At 36.2% G+C, this 17,006-nt stretch overlaps 2 protein-coding genes across 2 annotated transcripts; both read left to right on the forward strand.

Moving 5' to 3' along the window:
- The first annotated feature begins 884 nt into the window (after positions 1–884).
- On the forward strand, positions 885–5,587 carry LOC138874521 (uncharacterized). Its single transcript, XM_070153083.1, has 5 exons — positions 885–1,122; positions 1,433–1,696; positions 1,783–2,755; positions 4,691–5,145; positions 5,316–5,587. Exons 1-5 carry the CDS (start codon positions 885–887, stop codon positions 5,585–5,587), a joined length of 2,202 nt encoding a protein of 733 aa, XP_070009184.1.
- A 19-nt stretch (positions 5,588–5,606) lies between these two features.
- On the forward strand, positions 5,607–6,209 carry LOC104211621 (uncharacterized). Its single transcript, XM_009760712.2, has one exon. The coding sequence runs from the start codon at positions 5,607–5,609 to the stop codon at positions 6,207–6,209; it is 603 nt and encodes a 200-aa protein (XP_009759014.2).
- The last annotated feature ends 10,797 nt before the right edge of the window (positions 6,210–17,006 follow it).

The raw sequence follows: 17,006 nt of genomic DNA on the forward strand, positions 1-17,006 counted from the left end.
TGGTTGATATGTTGTGCATTAAATGTTTTGTTTTACCATCTGAAGTTAAAACTAGTCATTTCTTGTGGATGCTTTTCCATGCTGACATATATAGTATAACCATTGACCATAGAAGAATGTCAAAGATGCTTGAGAAGTTTGCCTTTGAAAAACATAACGTATCAGCATGTGGAGTCCATCTTAATTAATAGTATGGTCATTGACCATCTTATGTTTTTCATACTCAAATGGAACAAGTCCTCATGCACCTTGTCCGATCTTCATATAGCCTTTTCCGCAAGTGTCCATGTAGGATACCAATTATTCAGACAGATAAGCCATTTAAGCTTGGACTGTTGACTACGGTAGCATCGATCATAGAAGCACGGAGGTTAAAATCATCGGCGTTAAATGCTATAGTTGTGGCGCCCGTAGCGGCGGCTTTGTCACTCTCATATTTAGCTTTCACCGATACCTTCATCATTTTTGCCATAATTGTTTTTTAAGGACCTTGTCTTTTTTTTCTTCTATTTATGAACCTTCGCATGTCGTCAATTATTTTAAATATAATTAGTAGAATTTACTTTGGATCTAAAATATGCATCTTATTTTTGGAAAATCTTGACTCAATCAATAGAAGATATTGATATTAAAGAAAGAAGACCAAGGAAGCAATGCAGGATAAATTGGTTTTTGAAGGCTCTATCAAAAGAGTGTGAAATTGAAGGTAATATGCAGTACTAAATTATCCAGCAAAATTACTTACATTTTATTTGTGTTAGAGTTATTACCTTCTATTATTCATAACATTTGGCTACATTAATATAGGTGAAATTGTCTCTAAACCATCTACATCCTGTACTTAGAAGTTGGAAAATGTTCCCGATTGCATTCATTGTCACGCTATGAGGTTTCAGCATGAAACTCCAACATCTTGTTGCGGAGAGGAATCAGTAAGATTGGTAAATACTGAAGTTTCAATACAATTATACGAGTTACTTGTTGACGAGTCAGACGAAGCAAAAGAGTTCCATCGAAACATTAGAGCATATAATAGTATATTTGTATTTACGTCTTTTGGTGTTAGACTTGACAAAGAACTTGCATCTTCAAGTAAAGGAGTTTACACCTTTAAGGCACAAGGTCAAATTTATCACGATCTTCCGTCATTGCTTCTACATGAGGATAATCCATGTTATTTTCAGTTATATTTTTTTGACACGGACAATAAATTATGCAATCGGATTTCAAAATTGCAAGAAGCCAACTTATCAAGAAGTTGTGACAAAAATTAGGCAGCTAATGGATGGGAACCCTTATGCACAATTCTTTTGCCAGCTAAAGGATCATTCAAGCTTCCAAGATTTACAAATTCGAATTGTTGCCAATGCTACACTGGATCAACATGTCTACAACAAATCATCAGTAGATCAAATTGCTGTAATTTGAATAGATGGAAACAATCCAAATGTACCATTCGATAGAGAGATTATTGTTCATGAGCATTCCGGCAACAAATATAGAGTCAAACATTATTATGGTTGCTATGGCCCACTCCAATATCCTCTGCTTTTTCCAAATGGAGAGGTTGGCTGGCACCAAGGAATGCACAAATATAAATCAAAAAGAGGTGCAAGTACATCTGAAGTTGCTAATGTAAACCAGAATGTCCCAACATACACGTCCGCTAATGAGGTGTTTCACAAAGAGGAGCAAGGTAAAGTATTGCAATTAAATTACGTATCACTTTAGTTTTCTTATTTAAATATTACCTACACTAATAGATATGACTTATTTTTGTAGGTGTACGTCGTAAATCTAAATCATGTGTGTCTTCTAGAGAGTATTATTGCTATAAATTTCAAATACTCAAAGGAGAAAAGACAATACTACTATTGTGCGGACGGTTATTGCAGCAATTTGTGATTGACATGTATATCAAGTTAGAAACAACAAGCCTTGAATTCTTTAGATTAGAGAAAGCACTACTTATAAGGGAAATATTGCAAGGTATAGTTGATAGTATCATGGCTGCAGAATATAGAGGAGATAAAGTTGGCCAAAGAGTAATAATGCCGGCATCATTCATCAGAGGCCCTAGAGATATGCGCCGTAGGTATATGGATGCAATGGCTTTGGTTCAACATTTTGGAAAACCAGATTTATTTATCACAAGGATATGTAATCCCGATTGGGCGGAGATCAAGGAGAATCTATGCGAAGGACAACTTGCAGAAGATAGACCAGACTTAGTGACTAGAGTTTTTAGGGCAAAATTACAAGATTTAAAGGATCGGATTTTCAAGAAAAAAATATTTGGTCCTGTTGCGGCACATGTCTTTGTGGTTGAATTCCAAAAAAGAGGCCTACCACACATACACCTTTTGATAATACTTGAACAAGGGTACAAGATAATATCAGCAGACCAATATGACAAGTTTATTTCTACGGAACTTCCTGATGAAGAAGAATATCCACTCTTGCATGACTTAGTTGTCAAGCATATGATGCATGGTCCATGTGGAAAACATCATCCAACAAATTCATGCATGAAGGATGGTCAATGCATGAATCACTATCCTAGGCCATTTAGTAATAAATCAATACAAGGAAAGGATGGATACCCTATTTATAAGAGAAGAAATGATGGAAAGACCGTAAATGTTCGTGGCATGAGAATGAATACTCAGTGGGTTGTGCCATATAATCCTTACTTACTAACTAGATACAATTGTCATATTAATGTGGAGTCTTGCTCTGGAGTGAAAGCAATCAAGTATCTCTACAAGTATATATATATATATATAAAGGGCATGATAGGTATGATGTTTATGTTGAATCAGATGATGGCGAAAAAGTAGTTGATGAAATCCAAAATTTTCAAGACGCACGTTGGGTGTCTCCGCCAGAAGCACTATGGAGAATTTATGAATTCAATCTCAGTGAAATAAAACCTCCTGTCATTAACCTTCAACTACATCTCCCGGATAGACAAACAAGTAAATATTTATCTCTAACAAGGTTAATTAAAACTTTTGATGAAATAAATAACTATACAAGTTTTGTGAAATGGCAATACACAGTGTGCTATTGGAGCAAGCAAAATTTGCAAAATGTGATTGCGTGGGAATATGCGACGCTAACCATGCTCACGGAGTATTTTCGGACATGCTCGAGGGATACTGATCACGACAATACCTATACAAAGAATTTCAAGAGTATTATGTGTGGAACTCACAGGGAAAGATATGGACAAAAAGAAAAACAAGAACAGTTATTGGTCTAATTGCTACTGGTAAGATGATCTATCTATTCTCTTTCAGATAAATCTTGATGAAGTTAATAATTTGAAACAATATTAGTCTTGTAGGATTGGGCACTTTCTGTTTGATAAACTAAAACAATTAAGGCATCAACCAAATAATACGCAGTCAAGGATCTGATATACAGACCATCAAAAAACAGAAGTCAAGGGTAGAAAATTCACAACATAAATGTGAGTTTCAGAATGTAGCCAATCCTAAACCCAAATAAAGGAGGAGGGTAATGACAGGTTGACGCCAGCGCAAAAATAGTCAAAAGTATAACGAAGCTGTGATTTATAGTCTGGAAACAAATACGAGTCCTTTGGAACTATTTATGCAAAATAGAATCGGGCTATTACTTAAAGTTCTAATCAAATAAGAACAAGAATCAGTAAATCTAGGGAGAAATTCAAAAATAGCCAGCTTTACAATTGGTCGTTCAAAAATAGCCCAGTTTCAAAAGTAATAGAAATTTAGCCAATTTTCATGTAAAGATAAATCTGAGCAAAAACACTGTTCAAAGCCCGAAAAATATGCCAGCATATTATACTGGAGTTCCAGGATAAGTATGCTGGAACTCCAGCATAATATGATGGAGTTCCAGCATAAGTACACTAGAACTCGAGCATAATATACTGGAGTTCCAGCAAGTATAATTGTCCAGTATATTATACTGGAGTCAGCAAAGTATACCGGTCCAGCATAATATGCTGGAGTTCATATACAGGTGCACCAAACTCTAGTATATTATGCTGGACCGGTCTCTGTTGCAGCAAAATAATGGCTATTTTTCATTGACTTCGTAAAGGCTGGCTATTTTTGAATGACCAGTCTAAAAACTGACTACACCGTGCTATTTTTACGTAAATCTAGATAGTTTTTTCCGGGGGTCCTATTCCTTTTACTGCAATATGGCTATATAGCAGTCTATAAGAGTTCATCATTATTTCTTAGAGCTGAATCCATTAGCTTTGTTACACGATTGATTGAAATAAAATACGATACAATGACTTCAACTAATGCCTAATCTATTTTTGGCATATGGCCGAGTTGAAGTTACCGTGATGAAGATACTAAATGGAAAATATTTTTTGTGCTGCATACAAAAATAATATATACAAATGTGTATAATGCAAAATTATCAAAAACTATTTTCACTTGTCTACAGCAAAGTTAGAAGCTGGTGTTATACGTTTCTTGATAAACATATTTCAATTCTTATCAGCTAAGAATATTCTAAGGCTTCAACAAGAATTCAGAATCCAACATGTTTAAATAACGACACTTCTTTTAAGTAAAGAAAGAATATATTCATTCATTGACTTGGCAACATTATACTGACAGTCTGTACCCTGCTGTATTTTATCTGGATAAATGATAATGATTAGTCTCAATAGTTAATATAGAATTTTACTCAATGTTATAGCTAATCCTAGAGAAGGTGAAAGGTATTATTTGAGATTATTGTTGAATCACGTCAGAGGACCCTTATCGTTTAATGACTTGCTAACTGTTAATGGAAGAGAGTGTGAAACATTCAAAGAAGCTGCAAAGAAAAGAGGTTTATTAGAATCAGACAACAGTATTTCAGAATGCTTACGTGAAGCGGTCCTCTTCAAAAAGCCATCAGCGCTGAGAAATTTATTTGCAACAATTTTGGTTCATTGTAATCCAACGGACATCAAGAAGCTCTGGAAAATCTATTACGAAGATATGTCAGAAGATTTTAGAAAAATACATGATAATTCTCCTGTTGCTCAACTCCAATGCATGTTGAAGAGCATCAATTATTTCTTAGAGAGCATGGGCAAGAAAATTGACAAATATGACTTACCTAAACTTGATCATAGGAGGGATAATGGTAATGTATCGGAATGCAAAGAATAATAGATGAAAGGTCTATAAATGTATCGCTCGAAGATTTTGATGCACAACCAAAATTAAATCCTAAACAAGAACAAGCTTTCAAGACTATATTAGAGAGAGTCGACTCTAGCAGAGCGTGATTGTTCTTTGTGGATGGACCTGGAGGAACTGAAAAAACATTCCTATATCGTGCATTGATTGCAAATCTCATATCAAGAGGCATGATAGCTTTAGCAACGACAACAAGTGGTGTAGCATCTGCAATTTTACCCGGAGGTCGTACAGCTCACTCTAGATTCGACATCCCTCTTCAGACAACTGATACAACGATCACAGATATGTCAAAACAGAGTGGTGGTGCTACATTGATAAGAAAATCAAAGCTAATAATTTGGGATGAAGCAACTATGACCAATCGTCAGACGATTGAAAGTTGATAGGAGCTTCAGAGATATAATGGATATTAATGAACCCTTTGGTGGAAAAGTGATGGTCTTCGGAGGTGATTTTTGTCAAGTACTACAAGTAGTTCCAAAATCTACCAGAGATGAAACAGTAAATACAAGCTTGGTAAAATCATATTTGTGGAATAAAATAAAAAAGATTCAATTAATAAGAAATATGAGGGCAAGAGCAGATCCAACATTCAGCAATTTCTTACTACGGATCGGTAATGGAGAGGAACCTACAATAAGAGATGATATGGTCCTTCTTCCAGAAAAATTAATCGTCAAACATGATGGTGATAGTACTAGTGAAGATAATTTAATAAGAGAAATATTTTCATCTCTAGATGAAATGTCAAGTTGTGCAAAATACATGACAGAAAGGGCTATCTTGGCTAGCGGAAATGAGTATGTTGATCAACTAAATGAGATGTTAATTGCTAAATTTCCTGGTGAAAGCCGAACTTTTTTGATTTTTGACTCCGCAGAGGATGATACCAACAACTACTACCAGGAAAAGTACTTAAATACTTTAACACCAAGTGGCCTTCCACCACACAGGTTTGTGTCAAATTGCTATTCTCTATCTTTCTGTGAATTCATTGTGTACTAGAACTGAAAATATAAAAAGAATCTCTCGATATATTTTTAATTGAGATAAATTTATTAAACTTACCGTAATCCTATTATGTATACTCATGCAAATTCATCTTATACAATTTTTCCTTCAGAGTTTTACACAAAAGTTGCATGTGTTCCTTTTAGTTCTAAGAGTACTCAGTTCTGTTATTGAAGTCAATATTTGAAACTTATAGCAAATGTAACATTCAGGATAGACAAAAAAAATAGTATATCATTATGAGAATTGGGAATTATATAAATATATACAATTACATACAGTAACTTCATCTTTACAATCTACAATTGCAGATTTATTTGAATATTTTAGAGTTTGCAGGTTATTATTTTTTTGTGTGAAGGGTGGGTTTTTTTTTGGATTTTTCTATAATTTCTAAAATATTCTGTTTGAAACATTCTACGTAACTGTCAAGGAAATAAAGACAAAGTAACATACTTCATCCTTAGACCCGGTAATTTTAGCGTTACTGTAATAAAGTATGTCTATTTCTCTGTCGTCTTCCTTGTGCGCCTTTTTATACTCAAAATCAAGCAAAAAATGGACATCAAGGATGAATAATTCTAATTATCTTGGTAGCTTGCAAAGCAGCTAAAGGAATTAAAAAAGAAAAAAGAAAAGAAAAGAAAGAGTATTATGAAATCATTTGGATGATAACCTGAACTTCTGCTTGTTATGTTTAGAGATATTATTTGTTGTTTGATAGGTTGGTTTTAAAGAAAAATGCTTCGATCATGTTATTAAGAAATTTGGACCCGGCAAATGGCTTATGTAATGGTACAAGAATGATATGTAGAGGCTTTGACAATAACGTCATCCATGCAGAAATAATGATGGGCGAAAATGCTTCCAAACATGTGTTTATTCCCAGAATTCAACTTTCGCCTCCAGAAAATGAAGGTTACCCTTTCAAATTCATCAGAAAACAATTTCCAGTACGGCTAAGCTTTTCGATGACAATAAATGAAGCACAAGGACAAACAATACCTAATGTTGGAATGTACTTACCGCAACACATATTCTCGCATAGACAACTATATGTTGCACTCTCAAGGGGAATATCTATGTCAACAACAAAGGTTTTAGTCTTGACCTAGCAGCCGAAGCGAAAAAAAGGAACATATACCAAGAACATCATCTATAAAGAGATATTAGGTAAGATTCACCACCACAACATAGCAATATCATAGAAACATATTTGTATGATGATCTGTTGTTATTCTTCAAGCAATATTTTCTTTTTTATGAAACTTCCTCAACTATACACAATTTAATTATACATATTATAAATGAATTTTACATATATTACAACTATATAATTATATTTACTATTTTGTCCAGTGTAAAATTTCGGAACAAATGAGGCTGTTATGGAGAGGTTTGACTGTAATCCATTACATTCAATCCTTACATATTCGAAAGTATACACAATTTAACTATACATATTATACATGAATTGTACATATATTACAACTATATAATTATATTTACTATTTTGTCCAGTGTAAAATTTCGGAATAAATGAGGCTGTTATGGAGAGGTTTGACTGTAATCCATTACATTCAATCCTTACATATTCGAAAAATAATAATAAAGTAAATTTTAATTGAATTTGAAGACCTAATATTAGGATCTTCTTAAATAAAATTTTAGTGATTTTGAAGTCCTAAATATTCGAAAAATAATTAAATGACTATTTTGTCTGGTGTGAAATTAATTTTTAAGGGATAAAAAAAAGGCGAACGATATTTCGATAGGGACTTTATAGTATAGATATAGATGAATTTAGGCTTGTATAATTTTTTTATTCTTAAATATGATATTGAATAATTATTTTGGGTGCTTAATTGAACATGAATTAATTACTTTATATGATTAAATAAGAATACTTAAAAATACATATTTAATTATTCTACATTGAAATAATTTTACTTAGAAGTTACTGTATTAAATAATGTTAATTTAATGTATGTGATTTTATGTCTCCATTTTTTAATTTTTAATTAGTAATTAATTGAAGTCGCCATCATTCTCATCTTGATTTTATACGTATTGCACAAAGGATGTATTGTCTATTAGTATAATTTACATAAGGTAAAATATTTATTGATTTTAAATTCCTAAATATTAGTACTTCCTACCTATTTTAATAGGGAAAGATTTAATATCAAAAATTTTAGTTGATTTCAAAATCCTAAACATTAGGAAATTAACCAAAGTTATCAATTTGTCCATTGTAAAAGTTATTGTTTAAGGGTAAAAGATGAACGACATTTACTATTTTCTGGCCGTGCAATATAATAGAAATAAATTATATATATATATATTTTATCTGAGAGAAATAATTTGGTACATGATTTTTTTTCTTTTTCCGATTCACACCCTCGTCCTCCCTTTCTTTTAGCCAAACGTATATTAAAAAAACCTCCTAAGTAAAAGGATTGAATGCAATGGATTACAGTCAAACCTCTCCATAACAGCCTCATTTATTCCGAAGTGTCGTTATGGATTACAGTCAAACCTCTCCATAACAGTCATTACAGTAAAAGACTAAGGGCCTTCGTGCTTTTATGGAGAGGCTTGACTGTAATCCATTACATTCAATCCTTTTACTTAGGAGTTTTTTTAATATATGTTTGGCTAAAAGAAAGGGAGGACGAGGGTGTGAATCGGAAAAAAAAAATCATGTACCAAATTATTTCTCTCAGATAAAATATATATATAATTTATTTCTATTATATTGCACGGCCAAAAAATAGTAAATGTCGTTCATCTTTTACCCTTAAAAAATAACTTTTACAATGGACAAATTTGTAACTTTGGTTAGTTTCCTAATGTTTAGGATTTTGAAATCAACTAAATTTTTTTATATTAAATCTTTCCCTATTAAAATAGGTAGGAAGTACTAATATTTAGGAATTTAAAATCAATAAATAGTTTACCTTATATAAATTGTACTAATAGACAATTCATCCTTTGTGCAATACGTATAAAATCAAGATGAGAACAATGACGACTTCAATTAATTACTAATTAAAAATTAAAAAATGGAGACATAAAATCACATACATTAAATTAAAATTATTTAATACAGTAACTTCTAAGTAAAATTATTTCAATGCAGAATAATTAAATATGTATTTTAAGTATTCTTATTTAATCATATAAAGTAATTAATTCATGTTCAATTAAGCACCCAAAATAATTATTCAATATCATATTTAAGAATAAAAAAATTATACAAGCCTAAATTCATCTATATCTAAACTATAAAGTCCCTATCGAAATATCATTCGCCTTTTTTTATCCTTAAAAATTAATTTCACACCAGACAAAATAGTCATTTAATTATTTTTCGAATATTTAGGACTTCAAAATCAACTAAAATTTTATTTAAGAAGATCCTAATATTAGGTCTTCAAATTCAATTAAAATTTATTTTATTATTATTTTTCCTTCTTTGACCAGTTTTTATAAATATACTTTTGGAGTTTAGTATGTGACCATTAAAGTTTTTTTAATTCTTGGCCTCTAAGGTATATAATAGTATTTTTTTCCTCCAAATTGCCAATAATTGATTGCCTAAAATATGGAACATCCATCAGCAATGTATATTCGCTTTTTCCTATTAAATTTTTAAGAGTTTTGATTTAATCTTAACTTTAAATTTCTAGAAGTCTGAACTAATATGGTGTTAATTTAGAAATAAATTAAGCTACCACCATACTATGTGAATGTGCAACTATAGTTAATATTTTAAACCTAAGTTAAATTAATGTATTTGGAACTCTTGAAATAACTATAAATTTGTCATCCCCCCACCCCCTCACCCTCTGATAATTTTGAAAAATTAACCTCTACATTGTGAACTCTTGAAATTTCAAAATTGTTATTAGCAGAGTACATCCGGAGTGAGTTTAGGATGGTATTGACTATTGCATGAAGTAAATTTAGACTTAAATCAATAAAAATTCAGGCAACTTTTTTTACACAAGAAGAGGTTCATTTGGCTATAATTTTGATTAACTTTGAATGAAGAACTATTTTTTTGTATAACGACATTATGAACGTAAAGTTTACAAAGAGATGTTGGATGAGATATAACAACATAGCATATTTGTATCTAATATAATAAAATATTTATAGCGATAAATACTATAGAATTCATTACACTAACCTCACTCGGAAAATGTTGAATTCAGCTATATATTATATCAATGTAGTAATATTTTTTTCATCATTTAAACATATATTGCGTTTAGTTTTAACTCCATTGCTATTTTTTAATAATTTGTATATATTTTATATTGATTAACGTGATGCACACGTTCAACGCACGTACACTAAAACTAGTATGACTAAATGACCAAAGACCAAGCTTTTCTTAAAGTGTTTGGTAAGCATATATATGACTAATATGACTAAATGAATGTCACGACCTTAAACCCGGACCCGGTCGTGATGGCGCTTCTCGTGAAGACAAGTCCAGCCGACACATTCCCACTTCATTTTAAGCAATTAAAATAATAATATTAAGTCTTTAACATGATAAAATCCCGAATAAGCAGTGAACAGTACAATTTGCAAAATTAAAAGCAACACAGCCCGACATCGGGGTGTCACCAGTTATGAGCATCTATCAATATACTACAAGTCTGAAGAGCCTACTAAGCTATTACAGAATCACTAACAAGAGAAGAGAAATAAGATATAGGGGAGAAATACGGGGCTGCGAACGTCGGGCAGCTACCTCGTGAACTCCGAAATCTACCGGGAGCTCTCAACCCTTGCAAGCAGGACCTGCAGCGCCTGAATCTGCACACGGGGTGCAGGGAGTAAAGTGAGTACTCCAACTCAGTGAGTAATAATAATAAATGAAGACTGAGAAATAAGAAATCACGTAAGGCACATCATAGGCTATAAGGAAGCGGTAAAAGCCAGTAAAAGTAATGAAATAGTGAAAATATGCAAAGTCACTTTAGTTTAGTTTAAGCTTCTTAAAATGCCTTTTTAAACAGTTAAGCAAGTAAAAGACAGGCAACTAGAAAAGGAAACACATAAAGAAATGCCCCTCGGGCAAAATACCAATAGAATCAGCCCCTTGGGCAACACATGGAACAATAACCAGCCCCTCGGGCTATATCTTATATCACAATGGGTACCCGCGCTCACTAGGGGTGTGTAGACTCCTGTAGGGTCCCCTTACGGTCCAAGCACAATATCAAGCCATCTCATGGAATAATCACATAGTCTCTCGGCCTCATATCAACAAGCAACCTCGTGGCGTACAAATCTCAGGTCTTCGGCCTCATAATCATAATTAGTGTTTTCTCACAACATAGGCCCTCGGCCTTACTGAGTCAGAATCTCATAAGCCACTCGGGCAACAGTAAAACATGATGCTCAGCCCAAATATATATCATTTTAAGTGTTAAAGCAGAGTAAACATGGCTGAGTTATGAAAACAGTAGAATATAGCATGACTGAGTACAAGTATAAAGTCAAAACGGTGAGAAAATATCAAAAAAAAGTCCCCTAAGGATTCAAATAGTTGGGACGAGGCCCAAATATGGCATTCCGCCCAAAACATGATGATAACAAATAGTTTTTCATTCAAATATGCGGTAAAACCGTCATACGGGATGGACTAAGTCACAATCCCCAACGGTGCACGACCCCACGCTCGTCATCTAGCGTGTGCGCCGCCTCAATATAGCACCACGATGTGCAATCCGGGGTTTCATACCCTCAGAACAACATTTAAAATCATTACTCACCTCAATCCGGTGCAAACTCTTGCCTGCGACGCCTTTGCCCCTCGAATCGGCCTTAACTCGCGTCGAATCTATCCAAAATCAGAATCACAACGTCAAAATATGCTAAGAAAATGAAGCCCATACGAAAATAATCAATTTACAACATAAATCCCAAAATTACCAAAACCCGACCCCAGGGCCCACATCTCGAAATTCGATAAAATTTACATCAATAGATTCCTTATCTTCCCACGAGTTCATACATAACAAAAGTCCCAAATCTGACCACAAATGGCCCCTCAAATCCTCAAGTCTAGGTCTTCAATACCAAGCCCTAGTTTCCCAATTCAAACCCTTAATTTCCATTAATTACAGCCCTAATCCGCGAAATAATACCATAGGATCGATTATAGGACTCAAAAATCTTACCTACAGACGATATCCGTTGATTCCCTCTTCAAAATCTTCCAAAAAGCTCCAAAACCGACTTGAAATTGTGAAGAACAACTCCAAAATCGCGAAGGATTGGTTTTATACCTTCTGGCCCAGAGATTTCGCATATGCGGCCAAAATCCCGCTCCTGTGGTTCCGCTTTTGCGGTCTATGAACCGCTTCTGCGGTCCTCACTTATACCTAAGCTTCCGCATTAGCGATGCACATTCTGCACCTTCGCCATCGCAGGTGTGGTCTCAAAACCACTTCTGCGGTTTCTGCCTTCCTAGGATCTTCCGCTTCTGCGAATCCACCTTTGCTCCTGTGAGACCGCACCTGCGGTCCCCTAGCCGTATGTGCGGTTATGACAGCAATGGGAAACTTCAGCTGCCACAACCCAACTCCAAATTTTCCGCCAACCAACCGAAATCACCCTGAGGCCCTCGGGACCTCAACCAAAAGTACAAACACATCATAAACCACCATCCAAACTTATACCAATCTTCAAAACACTTCAAACAACATCGAATCAACCAAAACACATCAGATTCAAGCCTAAGTTTTCAAAATCCTCTGAATTTCACTTTTGATCAAAAAGGATACCAAACCATGTCCGAATAACCTGAAATTTTGCACACACATCCCAAATGACTCAATGGAACTACTGCAACTTCCGGAATTCCATTCCAACCCCTATATCAAAATCTCACCTATCAACCGAAAAACGCTAAAATTCCAATTTCGCCAATTCAATCCTAAAGCTACTCCGGACCTCCAAAACACATGTTGATCACACTCCTAAGTCTCAAATCACCTCTCGAAGCTATCCGAAACCTTGGAACTCACATCCGAGCCCTATAACACATAAGTCAACATCTGGTTGACTTTTCCAACTTAAGCTTTCTCAAAAGAGACTAAGTGCCTCAAACCTTCTCAAAATCTTTCCAAACCCGAGCCAACCAACCCGATCACATATAGCGATAATAAAGCAATAAGAAGCAGAAATGGGAAAAACGGAGCGGTAACTTACGAGACGACTGGTCGGGTCGTCATATCCTCCCCCTCTTAAACAAACGTTCATCCTCGAACGAGTCAAGAAACATACCTGAAGCCTCAAACAGGTGAGGATATCTGCTCCGCATCTCCCGATCGGTCTCCCAGGTAGCCTCCTCCACAGGTCGACCTCTCTACTACACTTTCACTGAAGCTATATCCTTTAATCTCAACTTTCGAACCTGACGCTCCAAAATAGATGCAGGCTCCACATCATAAGTCAAATCATCATCTAACTGAACCGTGCTGAAATCCAGAACATGAGACGGATCCCCAATATACTTTCGAAGCATAAAAACATGAAATACCGGATGCACACTTGACAATCTGGGTGGCAAAGCAAGCTCATAAGCCACCTCCCCAATCCTCTGAAATACCTCAAAAGGCCCAATGAACCGAGGACTCAATTTACCCTTCTTCCCAAATCTCATAACACCCTTCATGGGTGAAACCTTCAACAGAACCTTCTCACCAACCATGTAGGACACATCCCGAACCTTCATGTCAGCATAACTCTTTTGTCTCGACTGCGCTGTACGAAGCCTCTCCTGAATTACCTTCACCTTTTTTAAAGCATCACACCAAGTCTGTCCCCAATAGCCTAGCCTCACCCGGCTTGAACCAACCAACTAGAGATTTACACCGCCTTCCATACAGAGCCTCATATGGAGCCATCTGAATACTCGACTGGTAGCTGTTGTTATAAGCAAACTCTACAAGCAGTAGAAACAGATCCCATAACCCTACAAAATCAATGACACAAGCATGCATCATGTCCTCTAATATCTACATAGTGCGCTCGGACTGCCCGTCCATCTGAGGGTGAAAAGCCATGCTCAACTCAACCTGAGTACCCAACTCTCGCTGCACAGACCTCCAAAACTATGAAGTAAACTGAGTGCCCCTATCTGAAATGATGGAAACTAGGACACCATGCAAACGAACAATCTCCAGGATATAGATCTCTGCCAACCGCTCTAAAGAATAGGTAGTACACATAGGAATGAAGTGCGCGGACTTTGTCAGCTGATCCACAATCACCCAAATAGCATCGAACTTCTTCAAAGTCCATGGCAGTCCAACTACAAAGTCCATAGTGATTCTCTCCCACTTCCACTCTAGAATATCCATCTGCTGAAGCAAGCCACCCGGTCTTTGATGCTCATATTTCACTGACTGGCAATTGAGATATCGAGCTACAAATCCCACAATGTCCTTATTCATTCTCCTCCACCAATAATGTTGTCTCAGATCCTGATACATCTTCGCAGCACCCGGATGAATGGAATACCACGAGCTGTGGGCCTCCTCCAGAATCAACTCCCGAAGCACATCCATATTGGGCACACAAATCTGGCCCTGCATCCTCAACACCCCATCATCACCAATAATCACATCTCTGGCATCATCGTGCTGAACTCTTTCCTTAAGGACAAGCAAATGCGAATCATCATACTAGCACTCTCTGATGTGATCATATAAGGAAGACCGAGAAATCACACAAGCCAATACCCGACTGAGCTCCGAAATATCTAACCTTACTAACCGATTAGCCCAACCCTGAACATTAACTGCAAGTGGTCTATCCCCAACTGGAATATATTCCAAACTCCCCATACTCATCGCGTTTTAGCTCAAAGCATCGGCCACTACATTGGCCTTCCCCAGATGGTACAAGATAGTAATATCATAATCCTTTAGCAACTCCAACCACCTCCGCTGCCTCAAATTGAGATCATTCTACTTGAACAAGTGCTGGAGGCTACGATGATCAGTAAACACCACACAAGACACACCATACAAGTAATGCCTCTAAATCTTCAATGCGTGCACAATGGCAGCCAACTCCAAATCATGAACGGGGTAGTTCTTCTCATGGGGCTTCAACTGACGAGAAGCATACGTAATAGCTCTACCCTCCTGCATCAATACACACCAAATACCGACTCTCGAAGCATCACAATACATGGAATATGAACCTGAAGTTGATGGTAAAACTAACACTGGAGTTGTGGTCAAGGCTGTCTTGAGCTTCTAAAAGCTCTCCTCACACTCATCCGACCATACAAATGAAGCACCCTTCTAAGTCAACATTGTCAAGGGCGATGCGATAGATGAGAATCCCTGAACAAACCGGCAATAATAGCCTGCCAAACCAAGAAAGTTGCAGATCTCTATAGCTGAAGATGGTCTGGGCCAACTCTAAACCGCCTCTATCTTCTTCGGATCAACCTGAATACCCTCGCTAGACACCATGTGCCCCAAGAAAGCCACTGAACTGAGCCAAAACTCACTTGGAGAATTTTGCATAAAGCTTCTCCTCCCTCAATCTCTGCAACAAAACTCTCAAATTCTCCGTGTGCTCTTCCTAACTACGCGAATACACCAGAATATCATCAATAAAGACTATAATAAATGAGTCGAGATAAGGTCGAAACACGATGTTCATCAAATGCATGAACGATGTTGGGGCATTGGTCATGCCAAAAGACATCACCAACAACTCATAATGACCATATCGGGTCCTGAAAGTTGTCTTGAGAATATCCGAGTCCCTGATCTTCAACTGCTGATAACCTAAACGAAGATCAATCTTGGAGAACACTCTCGCTCCCATAAGCTGGTCGAATAAATCATCAATGCGAGTCAAAAGATACTTGTTTTTAACTGTTACTTTGTTCAATTGCCTATAATCAATGCATATCCTCATAGTGCCATCCTTCTTCTTCACAAATAGAATAGGCGCGCCCCAAGGCGACACACTAGGCCGAATGAACCCCTTATCGAGGAGTTCCTAAAGCTGCTCATTTAACTCCTTCAACTCCGCTGGTGCCATACGATATGGCAGGATAGAAATAGGCTGAGTGCCCGGCAACCGGTCAATACAAAAATCAATATCCCTGTCCGGTGACATGCCCGATAGGTCTGCAGGAAACACATTAGGAAAACCCCTCACAACTTGAACAGAATCAATACTAGGAGTCTCTGCACCGATATCCCTCACAAAGGCGAGATACAAAAGACAACCTTTCTCAACCATATGTTGGGCCTTCAAGAATGGGGTTACTCTACTGGGAATATAATCAGTCAAACCTTTCCACTCAATCCATGGCACACTCGGCATAGTCAATGTGGTTGTCTTGGCATGACAGTCTAGAATAGCACGACATGGAAATAGCCAATCCATGCCTAAAATGATATCAAAATCCACCATACACAATAATAAAAGATCCACTCGGGTCTCTAAACCCCTAATAGTCACCATATATGACCGGTACACACGGTCTACAACAACAGTATCGCCCACCAAAGTATATACATGAATAGGTGACACAAAAGACTCACGGGGCGTATCCAAATAACGAGCAATGTATGATAACAAAAAAGGAAAGGTGGAACCGGGATCAAATAATACAGAAGCATCTCTGTGGCAGACAGAAACAATACCTGTAATAACAGCATCGGAAGCAATAACATCAGGTCTAGCTGGAAGTGCATAAAAACGGGCCTGACCGCCACCTGATCGACCTCC

This window comes from Nicotiana sylvestris, chromosome 1 (assembly GCF_000393655.2).
Source record: "Nicotiana sylvestris chromosome 1, ASM39365v2, whole genome shotgun sequence".
Taxonomy (NCBI): Eukaryota; Viridiplantae; Streptophyta; class Magnoliopsida; order Solanales; family Solanaceae; genus Nicotiana; species Nicotiana sylvestris.